General features: G+C 61.5%; 1 protein-coding gene across 1 annotated transcript in view; it reads left to right on the top strand.

The window, feature by feature from the left end:
- The first annotated feature begins 754 nt into the window (after positions 1 to 754).
- Positions 755 to 21,842, top strand: part of KIRREL3 (kirre like nephrin family adhesion molecule 3) — a 107,353-nt gene continuing 86,265 nt past the window's right edge. The window contains exons 1-2 of the mRNA XM_068167268.1: positions 755 to 941; positions 6,945 to 7,094. Of these exons, the coding sequence (XP_068023369.1) occupies positions 755 to 941; positions 6,945 to 7,094 (337 nt within the window). The remainder of the gene's footprint in view (positions 942 to 6,944; positions 7,095 to 21,842) is intronic.

Genomic DNA, 21,842 nt, shown 5'->3' with positions numbered 1-21,842 from the left:
GCAGCTGAACAGGAGCCAGCAGTGTGCCCAGGGGGCCAAGAAGGCCAAGGGCATCCTGGCCTGCAGCAGGCAGAGTGTGGCCAGCAGGAGCAGGGAAGTCCTTGTGCCCTGTGCTCAGCACTGCTGAGGCCACCCCTGGAGTCCTGTGTCCAGTTTTGGGCTCCTGAGGTCAAGAAGGAGATTGAGAGACTTGAAGGTGTCCAGAGAAGGGCAAGGAGGCTGGGGAGGGGTCTGGAGCACAGCCCTGTGAGGAGAGGCTGAGGGAGCTGGGGTTGCTTAGCCTGCAGAAGAGGAGGCTCAGGGGAGACCTTCTTGCTCTCTGCAACTCCCTGAAGGGAGGTTGGAGCCAGCTGGGGGTTGGGCTCTTCTGCCAGGCAGCCAGCAGCAGAACAAGAGGCCACAGTCTCAAGCTGTGCCAGGGGAGGTTGAGGCTGGAGGTGAGGACAAAGTTCTTCCCAGCAAGAGGAATTGGCCACTGGGATGTGCTGCCCAGGGAGGTGGTGGAGTCCCTGTGCCTGGAGGTGTTCCAGAGGGGATTGGATGTGGCACTTGGTGCCATGGGTTAGTCATGAGGTCTGTGGTGCCAGCTTGGACTTGATGATCTTTGAGGTCTCTTCCAGCCTTGGTGAGCCTTTGATGGATGTCCCCTGCCCGGAGGAGCTCAAGGCCAGGCTGGATGAGGCCCTGTGCAGCGGAGTGCAGCCTGGAGGTGTCCCAGGGCAGGGCAGGGAGGGTGCAGCCCTGCTGTGCCGCCATGGGGGCTGACAGCCTTCCTCTGCTCCGCTCTGCAGGTCAGGCTTCGTCCTTCACGCAGCAGCCGCAGGACCAGGTGGTGGTGGCCGGGCAGGCGGCGACGCTGCTCTGCGCCATCCCCGAGTACAACGGCGTCGTGCTCTGGATCAAGGACGGGCTGGCCCTCGGCGTGGGCAGGGACCTCTCCAGTAAGTCACCCTCCTGACAGCTGGGTGGGAACAGTCAGCATGGCCTCACCAAGGGCAGATCCTGCCTGGCCAACCTGGTGGCCTCCTATGAGCAGGTGACAACATCAATAGCTGAGGGGAGAGCAGCTGATGTTTGCCTGGAGCTGAGCAAAGCCTTCGACACTGTCCTGCACTTCCAACCTCCCTGCTCCTGGCCTTCAAGATCCTCTACTCCCAACCTCCCTCTCATGGCCTTCAAGATCCTCCAGTCCCAACCTCCCTCCCATGACTTTCAAGATCCTCCAGTCCCAACCTCCCTCCCATGGCCTTCAAGATCCTCCAGTCCCAACCTCCCTCCCATGACCGTCAAGATCCTCTACTCCCAACATCCCTCTCATGGCCTTCAAGATCCTCTACTCCCAACCTCCCTCCCATGGCCTTCAAGATCCTCTAGCCCCAACCTCCCTCCCATGACCTTCAAGATCCTCTAGTCCCAACCTCCCTCCCATGGCCTACAAGATCCTCTAGTCCCAACCTCCCTCCCATGGTCTTCAAGATCCTCTACTTCAAACCTCCCTCCTATGACCTTCAAGTTCCTCTAGTCCCAACCTCCCTCCCATGGCCTTCAAGATCCTCTAGCTCCAACCTCCCTCCCATGGCCTTCAAGATCCTCTAGTCCCAACCTCCCTGCCCCTGACCTTCAAGATCCTCTACTTCCAACCTCCCTCCTATGACCTTCAAGATCCTCCAGTCCCAACCTCCCTCCCATGACCTTCAAGTTCCTCTACTTCCAACCTCCCTCCCATGGCCTTCAAGATCCTCCAGTCCCAACCTCCCTCCCATGGCCTTCAAGATCCTCTAGTCCCAACCTCGCCTCCATGACCTTCAAGATCCTCTAGTCCCAACCTCCCTGCCCCTGACCTTCAAGATCCTCTAGCTCCAACCTCCCTCCCATGACCTTCAAGATCCTCTAGTCCCAACCTCCCTGCCCCTGACCTTCAAGATCCTCTAGCTCCAACCTCCCTCCCATGACCTTCAAGATCCTCTAGTCCCAACCTCCCTGCCCCTGACCTTCAAGATCCTCTACCCCCAACCTCCCTCCCATGACCTTCAAGATCCTCTAGTCCCAACCTCCCTGCCCGTGGCCTTCAAGATCCTCTAGCTCCAACCTCCCTCCAATGACCTTCAAGATCCTCCAGTCCCAACCTCCCTCCCATGACCTTCAGTATCCTCTAGTCCCAACCTCCCACCCATGACCTTCAGTATCCTCTACTCCCAACCTCCCTCCCGTGACCTTCAAGATCCTCTACTTCCAACCTTCCTGCCCCTGACCTTCAAGATCCTCTAGTCCCCAACCTCCCTCCCATGACCTTCAAGATCCTCTAGTCCCCAACCTCCCTCCCATGACCTTCAAGATCCTCTAGTCCCAACCTCCCTGCCCCTGACCTTCAAGATCCTCTACTTCCAACCTCCCTCCCATGGCCTTCAAGATCCTCCAGTCCCAACCTCCCTCCCATGACCTTCAAGATCCTCTACCCCCAACCTCCCTCCCATGACCTTCAAGATCCTCTAGCTCCAACCTCCCTCCCATGACCTTCAAGATCCTCTAGTCCCAACCTCCCTCCCATGACCTTCAAGATCCTCTACCCCCAACCTCCCTCCCATGACCTTCAAGATCCTCTAGCTCCAACCTCCCTCCCATGACCTTCAAGATCCTCTAGCTCCAACCTCCCTCCCATGACCTTCAAGATCCTCTAGTCCCAACCTCCCTCCCATGACCTTCAAGATCCTCTACTTCCAACCTCCCTCCCATGACCTTCAAGATCCTCTACTTCCAACCTCTCTCCCATGCCCTTCAAGATCCTCTAGTCCCAACCTCCCTCCCATGACCTTCAAGATCCTCTAGTCCCAACCTCCCTCCCATGACCTTCAAGATCCTCTACTTCCAACCTCCCTCCCATGACCTTCAAGATCCTCTACTTCCAACCTCTCTCCCATGCCCTTCAAGATCCTCTAGTCCCAACCTCCCTCTCATGGCCTTCAAGATCCTCTACTTCCAGCCTCCCTCCCATGGCCTTCAAGATCTTCTAGCCCCAACCTCCCTCCCATGACCTTCAAGATCCTCTACTCCCAACCTCCCTGCCCATAGGCAGCTGTGGCTGCCTATGGGCAGGGAGGTTGGGAGTAGAGGATCTTGAAGGTCATGGGCAGGGCCACCTCTCACCAGACCAGGTTGCTCAAGGCCTCAGAAAGGTCTTGGGCAAGGCTCAAGGCCTTTAGTGAGGTCTTCATCCCCCTCAGCCTCCCTTCTGAGGGCCAACCTGCACCAGGCTGCCTTCCCTGCTGCCATCAGCTCCGGGGTGCCTAGCTGCCAGCTCAGTTCTCCCTGCTGGCTGTTGCCTGCAGGAATGATCTGGCCCTGAGGCAAGTTTCTCTGCTCCCCATTTGTGTTTGCTGTGCTCTCTGCTAGCTTAGAAATGTCACTGCTGCCTTTGTTTGGTTCCAAGGGAAGCCTAATGACATTGGGAAGCAGGGGCTGGGGGGTGGGGAGGGTGATGCAATCTCTTCATCTGGGGAGCAAGGGAGCCCAAAGATAACATTAGTTTACCCTCTAGGAGAGGGAGATGTCTGCAGGCTGAGAGGCAAGGCTCTGTACTATTCATTGGGGGGATGCCTAGCAATGAGCCTGGGTGCCTGAGGCTGTGAGCTCCAAGCATTGTCACCCACACCACATCCTGGGCTCCAGGCTGGTGACACATGGGTGTGATGGGTGACCACTAGATGGATAAGGAACTGGCTTGATGGCTGCACCCAGAGAGTGGCTGTCCATGGCTCCATGTCCCAGGGGAGGCCAGGGACAAGCAGAGTCCCTCAGGGATCAGTCCTGGGCCCAGGCTTGTTCAGCATCTCTGTGGGTGCCATGGACAGTGGCACTGAGTGCAGCCTCAGCAGGGTTGCTGATGGCACCAAGCTGTGTGGTGCAGCAGACAGCTGGAGGGAAGGGATCCATCCAGAGGGAGCTGGACAGGCTGCAGAGCTGGGCACAAGCCAACCTCAGGAGGTTCAACCACACCAAGAGCAGGGTCCTGCAGCTGGGTGGAGGCAATCCCAGGCACAAATCCAGGCTGGGCAGGGACTGGCTGGAAAGCAGCCCTGAGGAGAGAGCCTTGGGGGTGCTGGGGGAGGAGAAGCTCAGCAGGAGCTCTCAGTCTGCACTTGCAGCCCAGAAAGCCAAGCAGAGCCTGGGCTGCAGCAGGAGAAGTGTGGCCAGCAGGGCAAGGGAGGTGATTCTCCCCCTCTGCTCAGCTCTGGGGAGACCCCACCTGGAGTCCTGCCTCCAGTTCTGGAGCCCCTATGGCAAGAGGGATGTGGAGGGGCTGGAAGGTGTCCAGAGCAGGGCCAGGGGGATGAGCAGAGGGCTGGAGCTGCTCTGCTGTGAGGACAGACTGAAGGAGTTGGGGCTGTTCAGTCTGCAGAAGAGAAGGCTCCCAGGTGACCTCATTGTGGCCTCCTCCCCAGCCCTCCTCTCCAGACCCTTCCCCAGCTTCCTTGCCCTTCCCTGGCCCTGCTGGAGTCAAGCAGCATCACTCAGAACCCAGGAGGCAATTGCTGTGCCTTGGGCTCCCTGGGCTCTGCTCCTTCTCGACAGAGCTTTTCTCTTTCTGTCTCTCTCTTTGTTTTCCACCCAGCAATTAATTACTCATTTCTGAGACGTGCCTGAGCCAGCAGCCTCCTCTCCAGCTGCTTCTCAAAGCTCTGTGCCACGAATTCCAGACACAGGAGCAGCTGAGGGAGCTGGGGGTGGTGAGGCTGGAGGAGAGGAGGCTGAGGGAGACCTCCTTGCTCTCTGCAGCTCCCTGCAAGGAGGCTGCAGCCAGGTGGGGCTTGGGCTCTGCTCCCCAGTCTCAGGTGATAGAAGGAGAGGAACTGGCCACAGGTTGCACCAGGGGAGGGTTGGAGATGAGGAACAATTTCTGTGCTGCCAGAGTGGTCAGGGACTGGCAGAGGCTGCCCAGGGAGGTGGTGGAGTCCCCATGCCTGGAGGTGTTCCAGAGCCCTGTGGCCACTGGGGCCATGGTTTGGGGCCCTGCTGGGGCTGGGTTGATGCAGGCCTGGATGAGCTCTAAAGGCTTTCCCAGCCTTAATGGCTCTGTGCTGCTGTGAGCTCTCCCCACAGGACCTCAGCACACAGCTGGCTCACAGCAGCTCCACTCAGGTGTTTGTGATTCCTTCCCCAGCTCCTTCTGAGCTCTTGGAGCCCTGCAGCTCCCTCCCCAGCCTGGGATGAGCTCCCTCTGCTCCTGGGCTGAGTGCTGAGGGCAGGGAGAAGCTGCCTGGCTCCTGGGTGGCTGCTGAGGATTCTGAACCCACACTCACTGAACCCCAGCATGGGGAGGGGTGGGAAGGGAGAGCATCCAGCCCAAGCCCTGCTCCAGCAGCTCCTTCTGAGCTCTTGGAGCCCTGCAGCTCCCTCCCCAGCCTGGGATGAGCTCCCTCTGCTCCTGGCCTGAGTGCTGAGGGCAGGGAGAAGCTGCCTGGCTCCTGGGTGGCTGCTGGGGATTCTGAACCCACACTCACTTAACCCCAGCATGGTTTGGGGTGGGCAGGGAGAGCAACCAGCCCAAGCCCTGCCCCAGCAGGCCACCCCCAGTTGGGATTTCAGTGCAACTCCTGCAGGCTGCACCTCCACTGCCTCCCAGCCAGCTGCAGCTGCATGCAGAGGAGCAGAGCCTCCCCCTCTGCATCTCTGTTGCTTCCATTGCTGCCCAGGTGCAGGTTGGAGCTCCAGGGGTGTCCCAGCACCCACAGACACAGCAGGAGGTCTGAATCCCAGAGCAGAAAGTCACTGCTGTGGCTCTGGCTGCTGTGGCACAGCAGGAGGGGTTGAGGCCAGAGGAGATTCCAGAACCTTCTGCTGGGAGAGACCTGCTGCAATCATGGTGACCTCTAACAGGGCTGGAAAGCCTTCTGCTAGCCCAGATCCCAGCATGGAGGGGTGGGAAGGGACCCCCAGAGCTCAGCCAGCCCAGGCCCTGCTCCAGCAGGGCACCCCCAGCAGCCTGCCCAGGGGCACAGTGCCCAGGGGGGGTTGGAAGCTCTCCACACCAGGACACTCCACAACCTCTCTGGGCAGCCTGCTCCAGGCCTCCAGCACCCTCCCAACAAACAACTTTCTCCTCCTCTTCCCCTCCAACCTCCTGCCCTCCACTCTCTGCCCACTGCCCCTTGGCCTGGCCCTGGCCACCACTCAGCAGAGCCTGGCCCCAGCCTCTTGCCCCCCAGGGGCCCTTCAGCTCTTGCTGAGCATTGCTGAGCATTGCTCTGGGGCTGCTCTTCTGCAGCCTCTCAGCCCCAGGCCTCTCAGCCTTTGCTCCTGCCAGAGCTGCTCCAGGCCCCTCAGCAGCTTCCCAGCCTCCCCTGCACTCTCTCCAGCACTTCTCTGGCCCTCTGCAGCTGGGCAGCACACAACTGCCCCCAGGGCTCCAGAGGTGGCCTCAGCAGGGCAGGCCAGAGGGGCAGCACAACCTCCCTTGCCCTGCTGCTGCCCACACTCTTCTCCATGCCCCCAGCACAGCCTTGGCCTTCTTGGCCCCCAGGCCACCTTGCTGCTGCTGGCCAACTCCTTGGCCCCCAGCACTCCCAGCTGCTTCTGCTTGGAGCTGCTTGCCAGCAGCTTCCCCCTGCCCTGTGCTGCTGCAGGAGGTTCTTCCTCCCCAGGGCCAGGCCCCTGCCCTTGCCCTGCTTCACCTTCAGGAGGTTGCTCTCCCCCAGCTCTCAGCCTGCCCAGGGCTCCCTGGCTGCCAGCACAGCCTGAGGGCTCTCAGCCACTGCTCCCAGCTCTGTGCCAGCAGCAACCTGCCTGAGGCTCCACTCTGAGCCTTCAGCCAGGTCAGTGATGAAGATGCTGACCAGGACTGGACCCAGCCCTGAGCCCTGGGGCACACCAGGAGCTGCAGACCTCCAACCAGCCCCTGCCCAGCCTCTTGCCCCCTTCCCTGCTGAGCCCTGTGTTGTGCCCTGCAGGTTACCCACGCTACCTGGTGGTAGGAGACCACCTGTCTGGAGAGCACCACCTGAAGATCCTGAGGGCTGACCTGCAGGACGATGCAGTCTATGAGTGCCAGGCCATCCAGGCTGCCATCCGCTCCCGCCCTGCCCGCCTCACTGTCCTGGGTGAGTCTCCTCCCAGCACAGCTTCATCATCTCCTGCAGGGGGGGTTGGGTTTTTTTCATGTCCTCATGCCTGTGGTGAAGACTTCTGGAGAATGTTTTCTTGCTGAATGAAAAGGAAATGAGGGAGTTGGGGTTGTGCAGGCTGCAGAGGAGAAGGCTCCCAGGAGACCTTCTGGTGGCCTTCCAGGATCTGCAGGGGGCTGCAAGCAAGCTGGGGAGGGACTTGTGAGGGGGTGAGGGAGGGATAGGACCTGGGGGGGATGGAACCAAAATAGAAATGGATAGACTGAAGTTGGATGTTAGGAAGAAGTTGTTGGCCAGGAGGGTGGTGAGAGCCTGGCCCAGGCTGCCCAGGGAGGTGGTGGAAGCCTCCTGGCTGGAGGTGTTTGCAGCCAGGCTGGAGGTGGCTGTGAGCAACCTGCTGTGGTGTGAGGTGTCCCTGCCCATGGCAGGGGGTTGGGACTGGCTGAGCCTTGAGCTCCCTTCCAGCCCTGACAATGCTATGCATGCACCATGGGAGCCATGTGGCTGCCTCTTGACTCCAACCACAGCAGCATGGAACCTGGCTGGGGAGCAGGGGTGAGGCTTTCTCAGGGGTGGATCTTGCCCAGGAGCAGCAGAGAAAGGTTGTGCAGAGGAGGAAGCATGGGATGGGATGTGCAGAGGAGGCATGGGATGGGATGTGCAGAGGGACAAGCATGGGATGGGATGTGCAGAGGAGGAGGCATGGGATGGGATGTGCAGAGGAGGAGGAAGCATGGGATGGGATGTGCAGAGGAGGAAGCATGGGATGGGATGTGCAGAGGAGGAGGTATGGGATGGGATGTGCAGAGGAGGAGGAGGCATGGGATGGGATGTGCAGAGGAGGAGGCATGGGATGGGATGTGCAGAGGAAGAGGAAGGATGGGATGTGCAGAGGAGGAGGCATGGGATGGGATGTGCAGAGGAGGAGGCATGGGATGGGATGTGCAGAGGAGGAAGCATGGGATGGGATGTGCAGAGGAAGAGGAAGGATGGGATGGGATGTGCAGAGGAGGAGGAGGCATGGGATGGGATGTGCAGAGGAAGAGGAGGCATGGGATGGGATGTGCAGAGGAGGAGGCATGGGATGGGATGTGCAGAGGAGGAGGAAGCATGGGATGGGATGTGCAGAGGAGGAGGAGGCATGGGATGGGATGTGCAGAGGAAGAGGAGGCATGGGATGGGATGTGCAGAGGAGGAGGCATGGGATGGGATGTGCAGAGGAGGAGGCATGGGATGGGATGTGCAGAGGAGGAGGCATGGGATGGGATGTGCAGAGGAGGAGGAGGCATGGGATGGGATGTGCAGAGGAGGAGGCATGGGATGGGATGTGCAGAGGAGGAAGCATGGGATGGGATGTGCAGAGGAGGAGGCATGGGATGGGATGTGCAGAGGAGGAAGCATGGGATGGGATGTGCAGAGGAGGAGGCATGGGATGGGATGTGCAGAGGAGGAAGCATGGGATGGGATGTGCAGAGGAGGAGGCATGGGATGGGATGTGCAGAGGAGGAGGCATGGGATGGGATGTGCAGAGGGAGAAGCATGGGATGGGATGTGCAGAGGAGGCATGGGATGGGATGTGCAGAGGAGGAGGCATGGGATGGGATGTGCAGAGGGAGAAGCATGGGATGGCAACAGGAGATGGCTCCCAAGAGCTTGTGAAGGCCTCTCCTGGGTGGGGGATGGGAGCTGAAGGGCTTTGCTGCTGGGCTGACAGCCTGGTGTGGAGACCTCAGAGCAGAGCTGCAGCAGTGAGACAGCCCAGAACGGAGGTGGTGCCGGAGAAGGTGAAGCAAAACCCTTCAGAGACAGAAGGATTGGGCATGAGGGACACTTTCTTGCCCCAGAGGCTTGTCAAGGCCTGGGGCAGGATGTGGAGAGGTGAAGTCTCCATCCCTGGAGGGGTGTCAGGGCTGTGGGGGTGTTGGTGCAGAGGGACCTGGCTGGGTGGTGCCCTGGCAGCGCTGGGCAAACAAAGTTCCCATCCCTGGTTTGCCTTCCCCCCTCTGCCTGCTTCTCTCTCCCCACTACCCTACTCCCAAACCCTCCCCAGCTCCCAGCTCTTCCTTCCCTGCCCCTGAAGACACTGCTGAGTTCCTTCCTGAGCTCCTTCCTGAGCTCCTCCCTGAGCTCCTTCCTGAGCTCCTTCCTGCCGCCGCCTCCCGAGCCCCGCAGCGGCTCCCGGCTGCGCCGCGCAGCAGAAGCCTCGGGCAGGAGGTGGCTGGCAGGAAGGGAGAGACCTTCCCCTCCTTAGCAGAGGGCTGTCTCACCTTCCCCTCCCGCTCCCCGTGCCGTGCAGGCAGCCCAGGGCGGGGATGTTGTCTAATTAGCGCTAATGATTGGCGGAGGGCTGCGGTCCGGGGGCGCAGCAGCCGGGATGGAGCTGAGCCTTCCCCTCCGGCCGGCCAAAGGACATCGCTGAGCCTCCCCTCCGGCCGGCCAAAGGACATCGCTGAGCCCCGGGGCTGGCAGGAGCTGGGGAGGGGAGGAGTGGGGCAGCAGACAGGGCAGCTGCTGAACGGTACAGCAGAGAGCTGGGACTGCAGAGGGCTGCCCCAGGGCGGGGGAAGAGGCAGCGCGGAGCAGCTTGCAGGCAGAGAATGGCTCAGGGTGGAAGGGACCTCAGAGCTCAGCTGCTCAACCCCCTGCCATGGGACACCTCCCACCAGCACAGGATGCTCAGGGCCTCATCCAGCCTGGCCTTGAGCACCTCCAGGCAGGGGACAGCCATTACTGCTGATGACTGTCTCAATGCCCTCCTCCAGATCATCAATAAAGATATTGATCAGGCTGGGGCCCAGCACTGCTCCCTGGGGCACAGCACTGGTGCCTGGCTGCCAGCTGGCTGTGGCACCATTCACCACCACTCTCTGGGCTCAGCCTCCAGCCAGTTCCTAACCCAGCTCAGAGAGCTGCTGTCCCAGCCAGGGGCTGACAGCCTGGCCAGGAGTTGGCTGTGGGGGATGGTGGCCAAGGCCTTGCTGCAGTCCATGACCTGTCCCAGCCTCTCTCCACAAGGGGATCTTGTCCAGCCCAGCTTTGATTAGCTCCACCTTGCCTTGGAGCACTCTCTGCTCTCAGAGTCTCTTCCCAGGCACCACTGCTCTACCCAAACAGCTGGGAGTGTGCAAGAGGCCTTCTGACTCCAGCCCTCCAGCCCTGTGTCCTCCCCTGCCCTCGCTAACCATTCCCTCTCCACTCTGCCTGCAGTGAATCACAGACTGGCTCAGGTTGGAAGGGCCCTCAGGGCTCATCTGCTCCAAGCCTCCTGCCCTGCCCAGGGACACCTCTCAGCCAGGCTTGGCTGCCCAGGGCCTCATCCAGCCTGGCCCTGAACACCCCCAGGCAGGAGGCAGCCACAGCCTCCCTGGGCAGCCTGGGCCAGAGTCTCAGCTGCCTCCTGCTGAACAACTTCTGCCTCAGCTCCACTCTAACCCTGCTCTGCCTCAGCTCCAAACCATTCCTCCTTGTCCTGTCTCAGACCCCCTCAGGAGAAGTCTCTCTGCAGCCTTCCTGCAGGATCCCTTCAGCTCCTGGCAGCAGCTCTCAGGTGCCCCTGGAGCCTTCTCCTCTGCAGGCTGCCCAGCCCCAGCTCCCTCAGCCTGTGCTCACAGCAGAGCTGCTCCAGCCCTGGGAGCATCCTTGTGGCCTCCTCTGGACTTGAGCCTCATGGATGAGAAAATGGAGCTCTGAATCCCTTGGAGCCATGTTTTCCACTTTAGATGTATCAAGATGTGTCAAGAGGGGATTGGATGTGGCACTTGGTGCCATGGTTTGGTCATGAGGTCTGTGGTGACAGCTTGGACTGGATGATCTTTGAGGTCTCTTCCAGCCTTGGTGATTCTGTGATTCTGTACTGGGTCCTGCCCTTGGCTCACAACCACCCCAGCAAGGCTCCAGGCTGGGGCAGAGGGGCTGCAAAGTGCCCAGCAGGAAAGGCCCTGGGGGGGCTGGGTGGCAGCAGCTGGAGAGGAGCCAGGGGGTGCCCAGCTGGGCAAGAAGGCCACCAGCAGCCTGGCCTGGAGCAGCAATGGTGTGGGCAGCAGGAGCAGGGCAGGGATTGTGCCCCTGGGCTGGGCACTGCTGAGGCCACCCCTGGAGTGCTGCCTTCAGCTCTGGGCTCCTGGCTGCCAGCAGGAGCTGGAGAGGCTGCAGCAGGGCCAGGGAAGGGCAAGGAAGCTGGGGAAGGGTGTGGAGAAGAGGGCTTGGGGAGGAGCAGCTGAGGGAGCTGGGGGTGGTGAGGCTGGAGGAGAGGAGGCTGAGGGAGACCTCCTTGCTCTCTGCAGCTCCCTGCAAGGAGGCTGGAGCCAGGTGGGGCTTGGGCTCTGCTCCCAGGAGCAAGGGACAGGAGAAGAGGCAATGGCCTCAGGCTGCCCCAGGGGAGGTTCAGGTTGGCCATGAGGAGCAATTCCTTCCCCTTGAGGGCTGTCCAGGCCTGACCCAGGCTGCCCAGGGCAGAGGTGCAGTCCCCATCCCTGGAGGGCTTTGGCAGCCCTGGGGCTGTGGTGCTGAGGGCCCTGGCTTGGTGCTGCCCTGGCTGGGCTGGCTCAGGGCTGGAGCTGATGGTCTCAAAGTTCTCTTCCCCCCAAGACCATTCCCTGGCTCAGGGAGGGTTTTTTTTGCCTGGCTTGGTGCTGCCTTGTCCTTTCCTGCCAGCTTCTCCCCTTGCTGGGTATCAGGGAATCCCCCAGTGCCTCCCAGCTGAGCCTCCAGCTGCTGTCACTCATGTCTGACAAGAGCTTCCTGGGGCTGCTGCCTGCTGCTGCCCTGCTCAGCCACGGAGCTCCACCGACTGCCCATGAAATATTGAAGCTGTTGTCTCGTCCTCTTCAGATCTACAGCCTCCACTCCAGTGGAACAGAGCATGCCAGAGCCCTGCAGTCCCACACAGGCAGGCAGGTTCAGCCTGGCAGTGCCAGCAGCATCAGGGAGGAGCTTCCCCCCTTGGGAGCGTGGCTGGGGTGGACTCCAGGACCTGAAAGGTCTCTCCCAAGCACAACCATCCTGTGAGCTTGCCCCTGGGGGGCAAGTGGGACCCACTGGGTTTGTCTGGGGACACTGAGCTCTCTCCTGCTGCCCTGCCAGCTCCTGTGGGCACAGACCCTTGCAGGGAGGCTCCTTGTCAAGAGAGCCACAGCTGAGGGCAGCTGCAGGCACCAGGTCCTGAGCTGAGTGGAGCAGAGGTGGTGACAGAGGCACAGAATGGGTTGGGTTGGAAAGGACCTCAGAGATCAGCCAGTTCCAGCCCCTGCCAGGCCCAGGGACACCTCTCAGCTGCACTCAGCTGCTCAGGGCCTCATCCAGCCTGGCACTGAACACCCCCAGGCAGGAGGCAGCCACAGCCTCCCTGGGCAGCCTGGGCCAGAGTCTCAGCTCCCTCCTGCTGAACAACTTCTGCCTCAGCTCCACTCTAACCCTGCTCTGCCTCAGCTCAAACCATTCCTCCTTGTCCTGTCCCCAGACCCCCTCAGGAGCAGTTCCTCTGCAGCCTTCCTGCAGGATCCCTTCAGCTCCTGGCAGCAGCTCCGAGGTGCCCCTGGAGCCTTCTCCTCTGCAGGCTGCACAGCCCCAGCTCCCTCAGCCTGTGCTCTCAGCAGAGCTGCTCCAGCCCTTGGGGCATCCTTGTGGCCTCCTCTGGACCCTCTCCAGCAACTCTGAGCCATTCTGCTGCTGGGGACAGCAGAGCTGCTCCAGCCCTTGGGGCATCCTTGTGGCCTCCTCTGGACCCCCTCCAGCAGCTCTGAGTCCTTCTGCTGCTGGGGATAGCAGAGCTTCTCCAGCCCTTGGGGCATCCTTGTGGCCTCCTCTGGACCCTCTCCAGCAGCTCTGAGCCCTTCTCCTGCTGGGGACAGCAGAGCTTCTCCAGCCCTTGGAGCATCCTTGTGGCCTCCTCTGGCCTCCCTCCAGCAGCTCTGTGTCCTTCTGCTGCTGGGGACAGCAGAGCTGCTCCAGCCCTTGGGGCATCCTTGTGGCCTCCTCTGGACCCTCTCCAGCAGCTCTGTGTCCTTCTGCTGCTGGGCACAGCAGAGCTGCTCCAGCCCTGGGAGCATCCTTGTGGCCTCCTCTGGACCCTCTCCAGCAGCTCTGAGTCCTTCTGCTGCTGGGGACAGCAGAGCTGGAGGCAGGGTTGGAGGTGAGGTGTGAGCAGAGCAGAGCCCAGGGGCAGAATCCCCTCTGCTGCCCTGCTGCCTGCACTGCTCTGGCTGCAGCCCAGGTTTTCCCCACACTGCCTGGGGAGGAAGCTGGAGCTGTGTGCTGGAGCTGTGTGCTGCAGTGGCTGAGGAAGGTGCTGGGATGGGATGGGGGAGATGAGGATCCAGCCACAGCCTCCTCAAGCAAAGGATGTCAAGGCAGCAGGTCGCCAGGGGAGCCCGAGCCTGGCAGCCTTTGGGGAGCCACCAGAGGGCTGTTTGCTCCCTGGCACCATCCCTTCCTGGCAGGGCTGCTTAATTTATGGTCTGTTTAACGAAGCTGGGGCATTAATTAAGCCAAGCAGAGGCCTGGGGAGGGCTTGGAGAGAGCTGAAAATGAGATCAGGAGGCAGCAGCGGAGAGAAAGCACAAAGCAAACACTCGGGGTGGAACTGCTTGGAGAGGTCCCTCCAGGCCCCCCATCAAAGCTGGGAGCAGAGGTGGGGGCAGACCCAGGAGGCCCCCAAGGCCAGGAGCTGTGTGTGGGGAAGCTGCTGAGCTGCAGCAGCCACCGGGACGGCCCCGGAGCCTGCCCCCCTCGGGCCCCAGCCAGGAGCTGCAGCCACGGTAATGAGAGCTGAGCTCCCCCAGGCAGCACAGCCAGGAGCAGCTGGGAACACAGGAGCTGGCTTCCTCCGGGGGGAGCAGAGGGGAGGGGAGGAGGGGAGCCCCCACTGGTAGTGCTGAGCTGGCAGCAGAGGCACCCAGGAGCTCAGCAGGATGAGTGCTGGAAGGGAGCTCCAGACATGCAGCCTTGCTACAGCCCTGCTACAGCCCTGTTGCAGCCCTGCTACAGCCCTGCCACAGCCTTGCTACAGCCCTGCCACAGCCCTGCCACAGCCCTGCCACAGCCCTGCTTCAGCCCTGCCACAGCCCTGCTACAGCCCTGCCACAGCCCTGCCACAGCCCTGCCACAGCCCTGCCACAGCCCTGCCACAGCCCTGCTACAGCCCTGCCACAGCCCTGCCACAGCCCTGCCACAGCCCTGCCACAGCCCTGCTTCAGCCCTGCCACAGCCCTGCCACAGCCCTGCCACAGCCCTGCTACAGCCTTGCTACAGCCCTGCCACAGCCTTGCCACAGCCCTTCTACAGCCCTGCCACAGCCTTGCCACAGCCCTTCTACAGCCCTGCTGCAGCCCTGCTACAGCCCTGCTACAGCCCTGCTGCAGCCCCAACCTTCCTGGCAGCTGGAAGGACAAGATCAATCCAGTCCCCAGCATGGGGAGATGGGAAGGGACCCCCAGAGCTCATCCAGCCCCAGCCCTGCTCCAGCAGGGCACCCCCAGCAGCTTGCCCAGGGGCACAGTGCCCAGGGGGGGTTGGAAGCTCTCCACACCAGGACACTCCACAACCTCTCTGGGCAGCCTGCTCCAGGCCTCCAGCACCCTCCCAACAAACAACTTGCTCCTCCTCTTCCCCTCCAACCTCCTGGCCTCCACTCTCTGCCCACTGCCCCTTGGCCTGGCCCTGGCCACCACTCAGCAGAGCCTGGCCCCAGCCTCTTGCCCCCCAGGGGCCCTTCAGCTCTTGCTGAGCATTGCTGAGCATTGCTCTGGGGCTGCTCTTCTGCAGGCTCTCAGCCCCAGGCCTCTCAGCCTTTGCTCCTGCCAGAGCTGCTCCAGGCCCCTCAGCAGCTTCCCAGCCTCCCCTGCACTCTCTCCAGCACTTCTCTGGCCCTCTGCAGCTGAGTCTGGCCCCAGCCTCTTGCCCCCTTCCCTCCAGCACCCTCACAACCAACAACTTCCTCCTCCTCCTCTTCACCTGCAGCCTCCTGGGCTGGATGCTCTCTGAGGGCTTCCCCAGCCCAGGCCAGTCCTTGCTTCTGAGTCTTTCCACCCTCTGCTCTCCCGGGGAGCCAGCTCAGAGGGCTGTGAGCTTAAGCTGCTCAGACATGCCATCAAATATTTAGGTTATCTGGGGGCTGTGCTGATTGTTTGATGCTGCTCTCTCCCTCTCAGCAGCCCCAAGTTGCTCTTCTGCCAGGGCCAAGGTTTCCAGCAGAAAGGGCAAAAAGCTCTGGGAAGAGGCAAAGCTCTTCAAGGGGAAGGGAAGGAGCTCAGCTGCAGGGCTGCTGCTCTGCTCTGCTCTGTTCTGCTCTGCTCTGCTCTGTTCTGCTCTGCTCTGCTCTGTTCTGCTCTGCTCTGCTCTGCTCTGCTCTGCTCTGCTCTGCTCTGCTCTGTTCTGTTCTGTTCTGCTCTGCTCTGCTCTGCTCCTGCTTCTGCTCTGCTCTGCTCCTGCTTCTGCTCTGCTCTGCTCTGCTCAGCTCTGCTCTGTTCTGCTCTGCTCTACTCAGCTCTGCTCTGCTCAGCTCTGCTCTGCTCTGCTCTGTTCTGCTCCTGCTTCTGCTCTGCTCAGCTCTGCTCAGCTCTGCTCAGCTCTGCTCTGCTCAGCTCTGCTCCTGCTTCTGCTCTGCTCAGCTCTGCTCTGCTCTGTTCTGCTCTCCTCTGCTCTGCTCTGTTCTGCTCTGCTCTGCTCTGCTCTGCTCTGCTCTGCTCTGCTCTGGCAGCTTCCTCCTGGCTCTGCTCTGGGCTGGGGGAGGATGGCTGTGAAAAAAGGGCTGGGGAGAAGGAATACCTGAGGAGGTGCCAGGCTGGGATGATACATCTCTGAGGTGAGGGCTCCCCTGCTCCAAGTTTGTACTTAGGCAGGCAGGGAGCTGAATGCTCTCCTGAATTGCTCTGTTGGCCAAGCACAAGGATCAGGAGCTGGAGGCTGCTTTGTTCTGCCTGGAGGCCCCAGCTGGAAGCAGAGTCCTGTCCTCACTTCCCAAGGTGTTTGGGGATGAAGAGAGCACAGGCTGAGGCACCTCAGGAGAGCTGCTCTGAGAGGTGCCAGGAGACCTGGGGAGGCCCCACCTGGGATATGGCCTCCAGCTCTGGGCTGCCCAGCTCAGGAGGGACAGGGATCTGCTGCAGAGAGGCCAAGGGAGGGCTGCAAGGCTGCTGAAGGGACTGCAGCACTGCCTGGGGAGGAGAGGCTGAGAGCCCTGGGGCTGTGCAGGCTGCAGAGGAGAAGGCTGAGAGGGATCTGAGCAATGTCTCTCAAGAGCTGAGGGCTGGGGGTCAGGAGGGAGGGGACAGGGCCAGGCTCTGCTCAGCTGCACCCTGGGCTAGGCCAAGGAGCAAGGGATGGAAAGTGCAGCCCAGGAGGTTGCAGCTCAGCAGGAGGAGGAACTTCTGCCCTGGGAGGCTCCCAGAGGCCTGGAGCAGGCTGCCCAGAGAGGTTGTGGAGTCTCCTTCCCTGGAGCCTTCCCAGCCCTGTCTGGATGTGTTCTGTGTGCCCTGGGCTGGGCTCTGTGCTCCTGCTCTGGCAGGGAGTTGCCACTTCAGTCTGCTCTGGTGAGACCTCAGCTGGAGCACTGTGTCCAGCTCTGGAGCCCTCAGCACAGGAAGGAGCTGGAGCTGCTGGAGAGAGGGGGCAGAGGAGGCCAGGAGAATGCTCAGGGGTTGGAGCAGCTCTGCTGTGGGCACAGGCTGAGGGAGCTGGGGCTGTGCAGCCTGGAGAGGAGGAGGAGGCTCAGGGGAGACCTTCCTCCTGTGTGCCCTGTGCTGGGCTCTGTGCTGCTGCTCTGGCAGGGCTTGGGCTGGAAGCTCTCCAGAGGTCCCTTCCAGCCCCTGACCTCCTCTGATCTGTGCCCACAGAGCCAGGCTCAGGTGCTGCAGGGCTGCTGTGGCTGAAAGCCTCTCCTGAGGAGCCTCCTAAGGCTCCTGCCCAAGGCAGCCCTGGAGCCTGGGTGGCAGCAGCAGAGTTTTGTGCTCTGTAGGTGGATTGGGAGCTGATCTTCAGCACCACGGGGCCAGGCTCAGCTGCTGCAGCAGGATTGGTGCTGGCTGGGAGCCTCTCTTGTTGCCTTTGAGCTTCCCCCAGCAGCAGATCCCAGCTCTCCCCTCACACTTTGCCTGCCTCCAAGGCTGGGAGCAGCCTCTGCCTCCCCACCTGAGTGCTGGAGGCTGAAGGAGCAGAGAGCAAATGGGAAGAGACAGGGCTGGGAGTGATGAATGGAGGCTTTGGAAGCCAACCTGTGATTTCTTGTCTTGATGTGGGGAGGGCCTGACCCCTGTGCTTATTGAACATGAAGGAGCTGAGCAGAGCCTGCTGGGCTGATGGATGCTCAAAGAGCTGATAAAAACCCTTCCTGCAGCTCTGCAGCCTCTGCCCAGCCCCTCTCTGCCTCTGCCCAGCTCCTGCCCCTCACACAGGAGCCTCTGGAGCTCCTGAACTAAGGGAACTTTGCTACTTATGCAATCCCACACTGGGTTGAGCAGGAAGAGACCTCCCAAGCACAGCCTGTCCAGCCCCCTGCAGCCCCCAGGGACATCCCCAAGCACAGCTCCCAGCCCCAACCAACCTGCCCTGCCCTGAGCAGCCTCCCTGAGCCTCCCTCCTTCAGCTGAGCTCCTGGGAAGTCAGCCCTGAGCTCCTTGGGCTGCAGGCATCCAACCCCCTGCAGATCCCTCTCCAGGCTCCTCTGCCCCCCCTGCCCCCAGCAAGGGAACCAAACCTCCACCCTCAGCCCAGAAGCAGCCTGGGGACCAAATCAGAGAACCTGAGAACGGTTTGGGTGGGAAGGGACCCCCAAAGCTCCTCCAGGGCAGCCCCCAGGGACATCCCCAAGCACAGCAGGCTGCTCCCAGCCCCAAGCAACCTGCCCTGCCCTGCTGCCAGCCATGGGGCAGCTCCACCTCTCTGGGCAGCCTGGGCCAGGCTCTCCCCAGCCTCAGCACCAACCATTTCTCCTTCTCTCCACTCTCAAGCTCCCTCTTGGCCTTCCAAACCATCCCCCCTTGGCCTGGCCCAACAGGCCCTGCTCCAAGCTCTGGCCCCAGCTTGCTTCAGGTGCTGGGAGGCCAGCAGAAGGTGTCCCTGGAGCCTTCTCCTCTGCAGGCTGCCCAAGGCCAACTCTCTCAGCCTGGCTCCCAGCAGAGGGCTTCCAGCCCTGCCAGCACTGCTGTGGCCTCCTCTGGCCCTGCTGCCCCAGCTCCCTGCCTGTGCTGTGCTGAGGGCTCCAGAGCTGCCCCAGCCCTGCAGGGGGGGTGAGCAGAGCAGAGCAGAGGGGCAGAATCCCCTCCCTGCCCCTGCTGCCCACCCTGCTGGGGCTCAGCCCAGGCCAGGCTGGGGCTGGGCTGGCAGCGCTGGGTGCCGGCTCCTGGCCAGCTCTGCACCCCCAGCACCCCCAAGGCCTTCTCCTCAGCCCCAGCCTGGGCTGGCACTGGGGATGTCCTGAGCCAGCTGCAGGACCTTGCCCTTGGCCTGGTTGCTGCTCAGGAGGTTCCAGGCTGCAGCAGCTCCTGAGGTGCTCTCAGCTCGGTCGCAGGCTCCATGCTCAGCCAGGGAGCTGTCACCAGAGCAGGGCACCCAGGGCAAGGCACACAGAACACATCCAGGGGGTTGGAAAGGCTCCAGAGCAGACTCCACAACCTCTCTGGGCAGCCTGCCCCAGGCTCTGGCAGCCTCACAGGGACAAAGTTTCCCCTCCTGTTCCCCTGGCACCTCCTCAGCTCCAGCTTGCCCCCAGTGCCCCTTGTGCTGTGCTTGGCCACCCCTGAGCAGAGCCTGGCTCCAGCCCTGCACAGCTTTATCCCCAGCACTGAGGGCAGCCCTCAGGCTGCTCTGCTCCCAGCTCCCAGCCCCAGCTGCCTCAGCTGTGCTCACAGGAGATGTTCCACTGCCTGCAGCAGCTCTGTGCCTCTGGCCTGGCCTCTCTCAAGCACTTCCCTGAGGTCCTGCTGGAGCTGAGGGGCCCAGAGCTGGACACAAGACTCCAGCAGGGCAGAGCAGAGGGGCAGGAGAACCTTCCAGCACCTCCAGATCCTTCCTGTAAGAGAGGCTGCAGAACTGGAGGCAGTACTTGGTGCTGGATGAGCCAACCAGGAGCCTTCTGCCCAGCTCCTGGGATCAGAGAGAGGCTTTGCCCCCGGGGGGAGGCAGAGAAGGGATTGATGGCAAAGTGTGGGCTGAGCTCCTGTGCTGCATCTCCATCCCAGCAGGAAATGAGAGAGGCAAATGCAGCTGAAAGGAAGGTGTCCCCTGGGCAGCAGCTCAGGAGAGGCTGGGGAGAATGAGGGGGGAAAAAAGGTCAAAAATCAGGAGGGGAAACCCCAAAGCCAAAGCCAAAGCTGAGCTCCTTCCTCTAGACACCACAAAAGCTTCCTGAGCTCAGCCTGCAGCTCAGGAGGGCTGTGGGTTAGAGGCCAGGGCTCAGGCCTGGCACCAGCAGATGTCTGCACCTCCATCCTTTCAACTTCTCAGACTGAGTGGAGATGGAACAGTGTTGGGTGCTGGTCCCCCGGGGGCTCAGAGCCTCCTGGGAGCCTGCTCTGCCCCTCACACAGCTTGGAGACTCCCAAAGGAGAAGAGGATTGACCAGGTGGGGAAACAGAGCTCAGAGCTCATCCAGGCCAAGCTCTCACCCAGCAGCATCTGAGCAACTCAGCCATGGCTCCAAGGGCCTCAGCCAGGAGGAGGAAGGGGGAGGAAGGAGAAGGAGGAGGAGGGAGGAGGAAGGAGGAGGAGGGAGGAGGAGGAGGAGGAAGGAGGAGGAGGAAGAAGGAGGAAGGAGGAGGAGGAAGAAGGAGGAGAAGGAGGAAGGAGAAGGAGGAAGGAGGAGAAAGGAGGAGGAAGGAGGAGGAAGGAGGAGGAAGGAGGAGGAAGAAGGAGGAAGGAGGAGGAAGGAGAGGAAGGAGGAGGAAGGAGGAGGAAGGAGGAGAAAGGAGGAAGAAGGAGGAGGAAGGAGGAGGAAGGAGGAGAAGGAGGGAGGAAGGAGGAGGAAGGAGGAAGGAGGAGGAGGAAGGAGGAAGAAGAAGAAGGAGGAGGAGGAAGGAGGAGGAGAAGGAAGGAGGAGGAAGGGAAAGATGGTGAAGTCAGCAGGGAGGGAGCAGGAAACCTTTCCCACTTGAGTCTCTCCTTGTCAGCCAAGGAATGATGGAAGGATGGGAAGGGATCTCTGGAGCTCACCCAGGCCAACCCCTGCCAGGGCAGGACAGAGCCAGGGCAGGGCACAGCCTGGGCAGGGTCAGGCAGGGGCAGGGTCAGGCAGGGCAGGGCACAGCCACAGGGTCAATAAGGTTGGAAAAGACCTCAGAGCTCTTCAAGTCCAACCCAGCACCCAGCACCTCCTGACAACTCAACCATGGCTCCAAGTGCCACATCCAATCCCCCTCCTGAACACCTCCAGGCACAGGGACTCCACCACCTCCCTGGGCAGCACATCCCAGTGGCCAATTCCTCTTCCTGGAAGTATTTCTTCCTCACCTCCAGCCTGAACCTCCCCTGGCCACAGCTTGAGACTGTGTCCTCTTGTTCTGCTGCTGGGGTGCCTGGGAGAAGAGCCCAACCCCCACCTGGCTCCAACCTCCCTTCAGGGAGTTGCAGAGAGCAAGAAGGTCTCCCCTGAGCCTCCTCTTCTCCAGGCTAAGCAACCCCAGCTCCCTCAGCCTCTCCTCACAGGGCTGTGCTCCAGACCCCTCCCCAGCCTCCTTGCCCTTCTCTGGACACCTTCAAGTCTCTCAATCTTCTTCTTGACCTGAGGAGCCCAGAACTGGACACAGGACTCCAGGGGTGGCCTCAGCAGTGCTGAGCACAGGGCACAAGGACTTCCCTGCTCCTGCTGGCCACACTCTGCCTGCTGCAGGCCAGATGCCCTTGGCCTTCTTGGCCCCCTGGGCACACTGCTGGCTCCTGTTCAGACTGCTCTCCACCACTGCCCCCAGGTCCCTCTCTGCCTGGCTGCTCTCAGCCACTCTGCCCCCAGCCTGTAGCTCTGCCTGGGGTCGGTGTGGCCAAAGTGCAGCCCCCTGGCACTTGGATGAGTTCAGCCTCATGCCCTTGGCCCCTGCCCACTCTTCCTCACAGAACAGAGTCACAGATGGCACCAGGCTGGAAGGGACCCTCCAAGGTCACCCTGTCCAGCCCCCCTGCAGGGGCGCTCCAGCCAGAGCAGGCTGCCCAGGGCCACAGCAAGGCTGAGCCTGGAAGCAGCCCTGAGCTTCAGGCCCTTTTAGCAGCATCTGGCCCAGCTGGGTCTGGGAAGCAGGGGAGGAGGGGAAGGGAAGGGAGGGGAGGGAGGAAGGAAGGAAGGAGAGAGAGGAATGGAGGCTCTCAGAGAGCTTCATTCAGAATTCATAGGCACCAAATTGCCATCTGCAGGGATTTGTTTCCTTCCTGGGAATTACAGCAAACTCCAGGCAGCAGCAACTGTTATTCAAAGAGCCACTTGAGATGATGAGGATGGCAGGAGGCTGTGCTTACAGATGCAGCCCCAACACAATCAGACACCAGGCAGGCAGGGGAGGCAAGGCCAGCAGCAGGGAAAAGCTGAAGGAGCTTCTAAGTGCAGCTAAGAGGCTCTGTGGGAAGGGAACCCAGGGTCAAAGGCAGCCCCTGGCTGCCAGCAGCTCCCCTCCTGCCTGCTCTGCCCCCCTCCTGTGCATGGAGCATGGTCTGCATAGCCCAGAATGACACCAAGGGGGGGAAGGGACCCCCAGAGCTCAGCCAGCCCAGCAGGGCACCCCCAGCAGCTTGCCCAGGGGCACAGTG

Source organism: Melanerpes formicivorus, unplaced genomic scaffold (genome assembly GCF_026170545.1).
Source record: "Melanerpes formicivorus ecotype bairdi unplaced genomic scaffold, bMelFor1.0.p_v2 SCAF_114, whole genome shotgun sequence".
Lineage (NCBI taxonomy): Eukaryota > Metazoa > Chordata > Aves > Piciformes > Picidae > Melanerpes > Melanerpes formicivorus.
The sequence above is the reverse complement of the archived record's forward strand: the minus strand, read 5'-3'. Positions and strand labels throughout refer to the sequence as shown.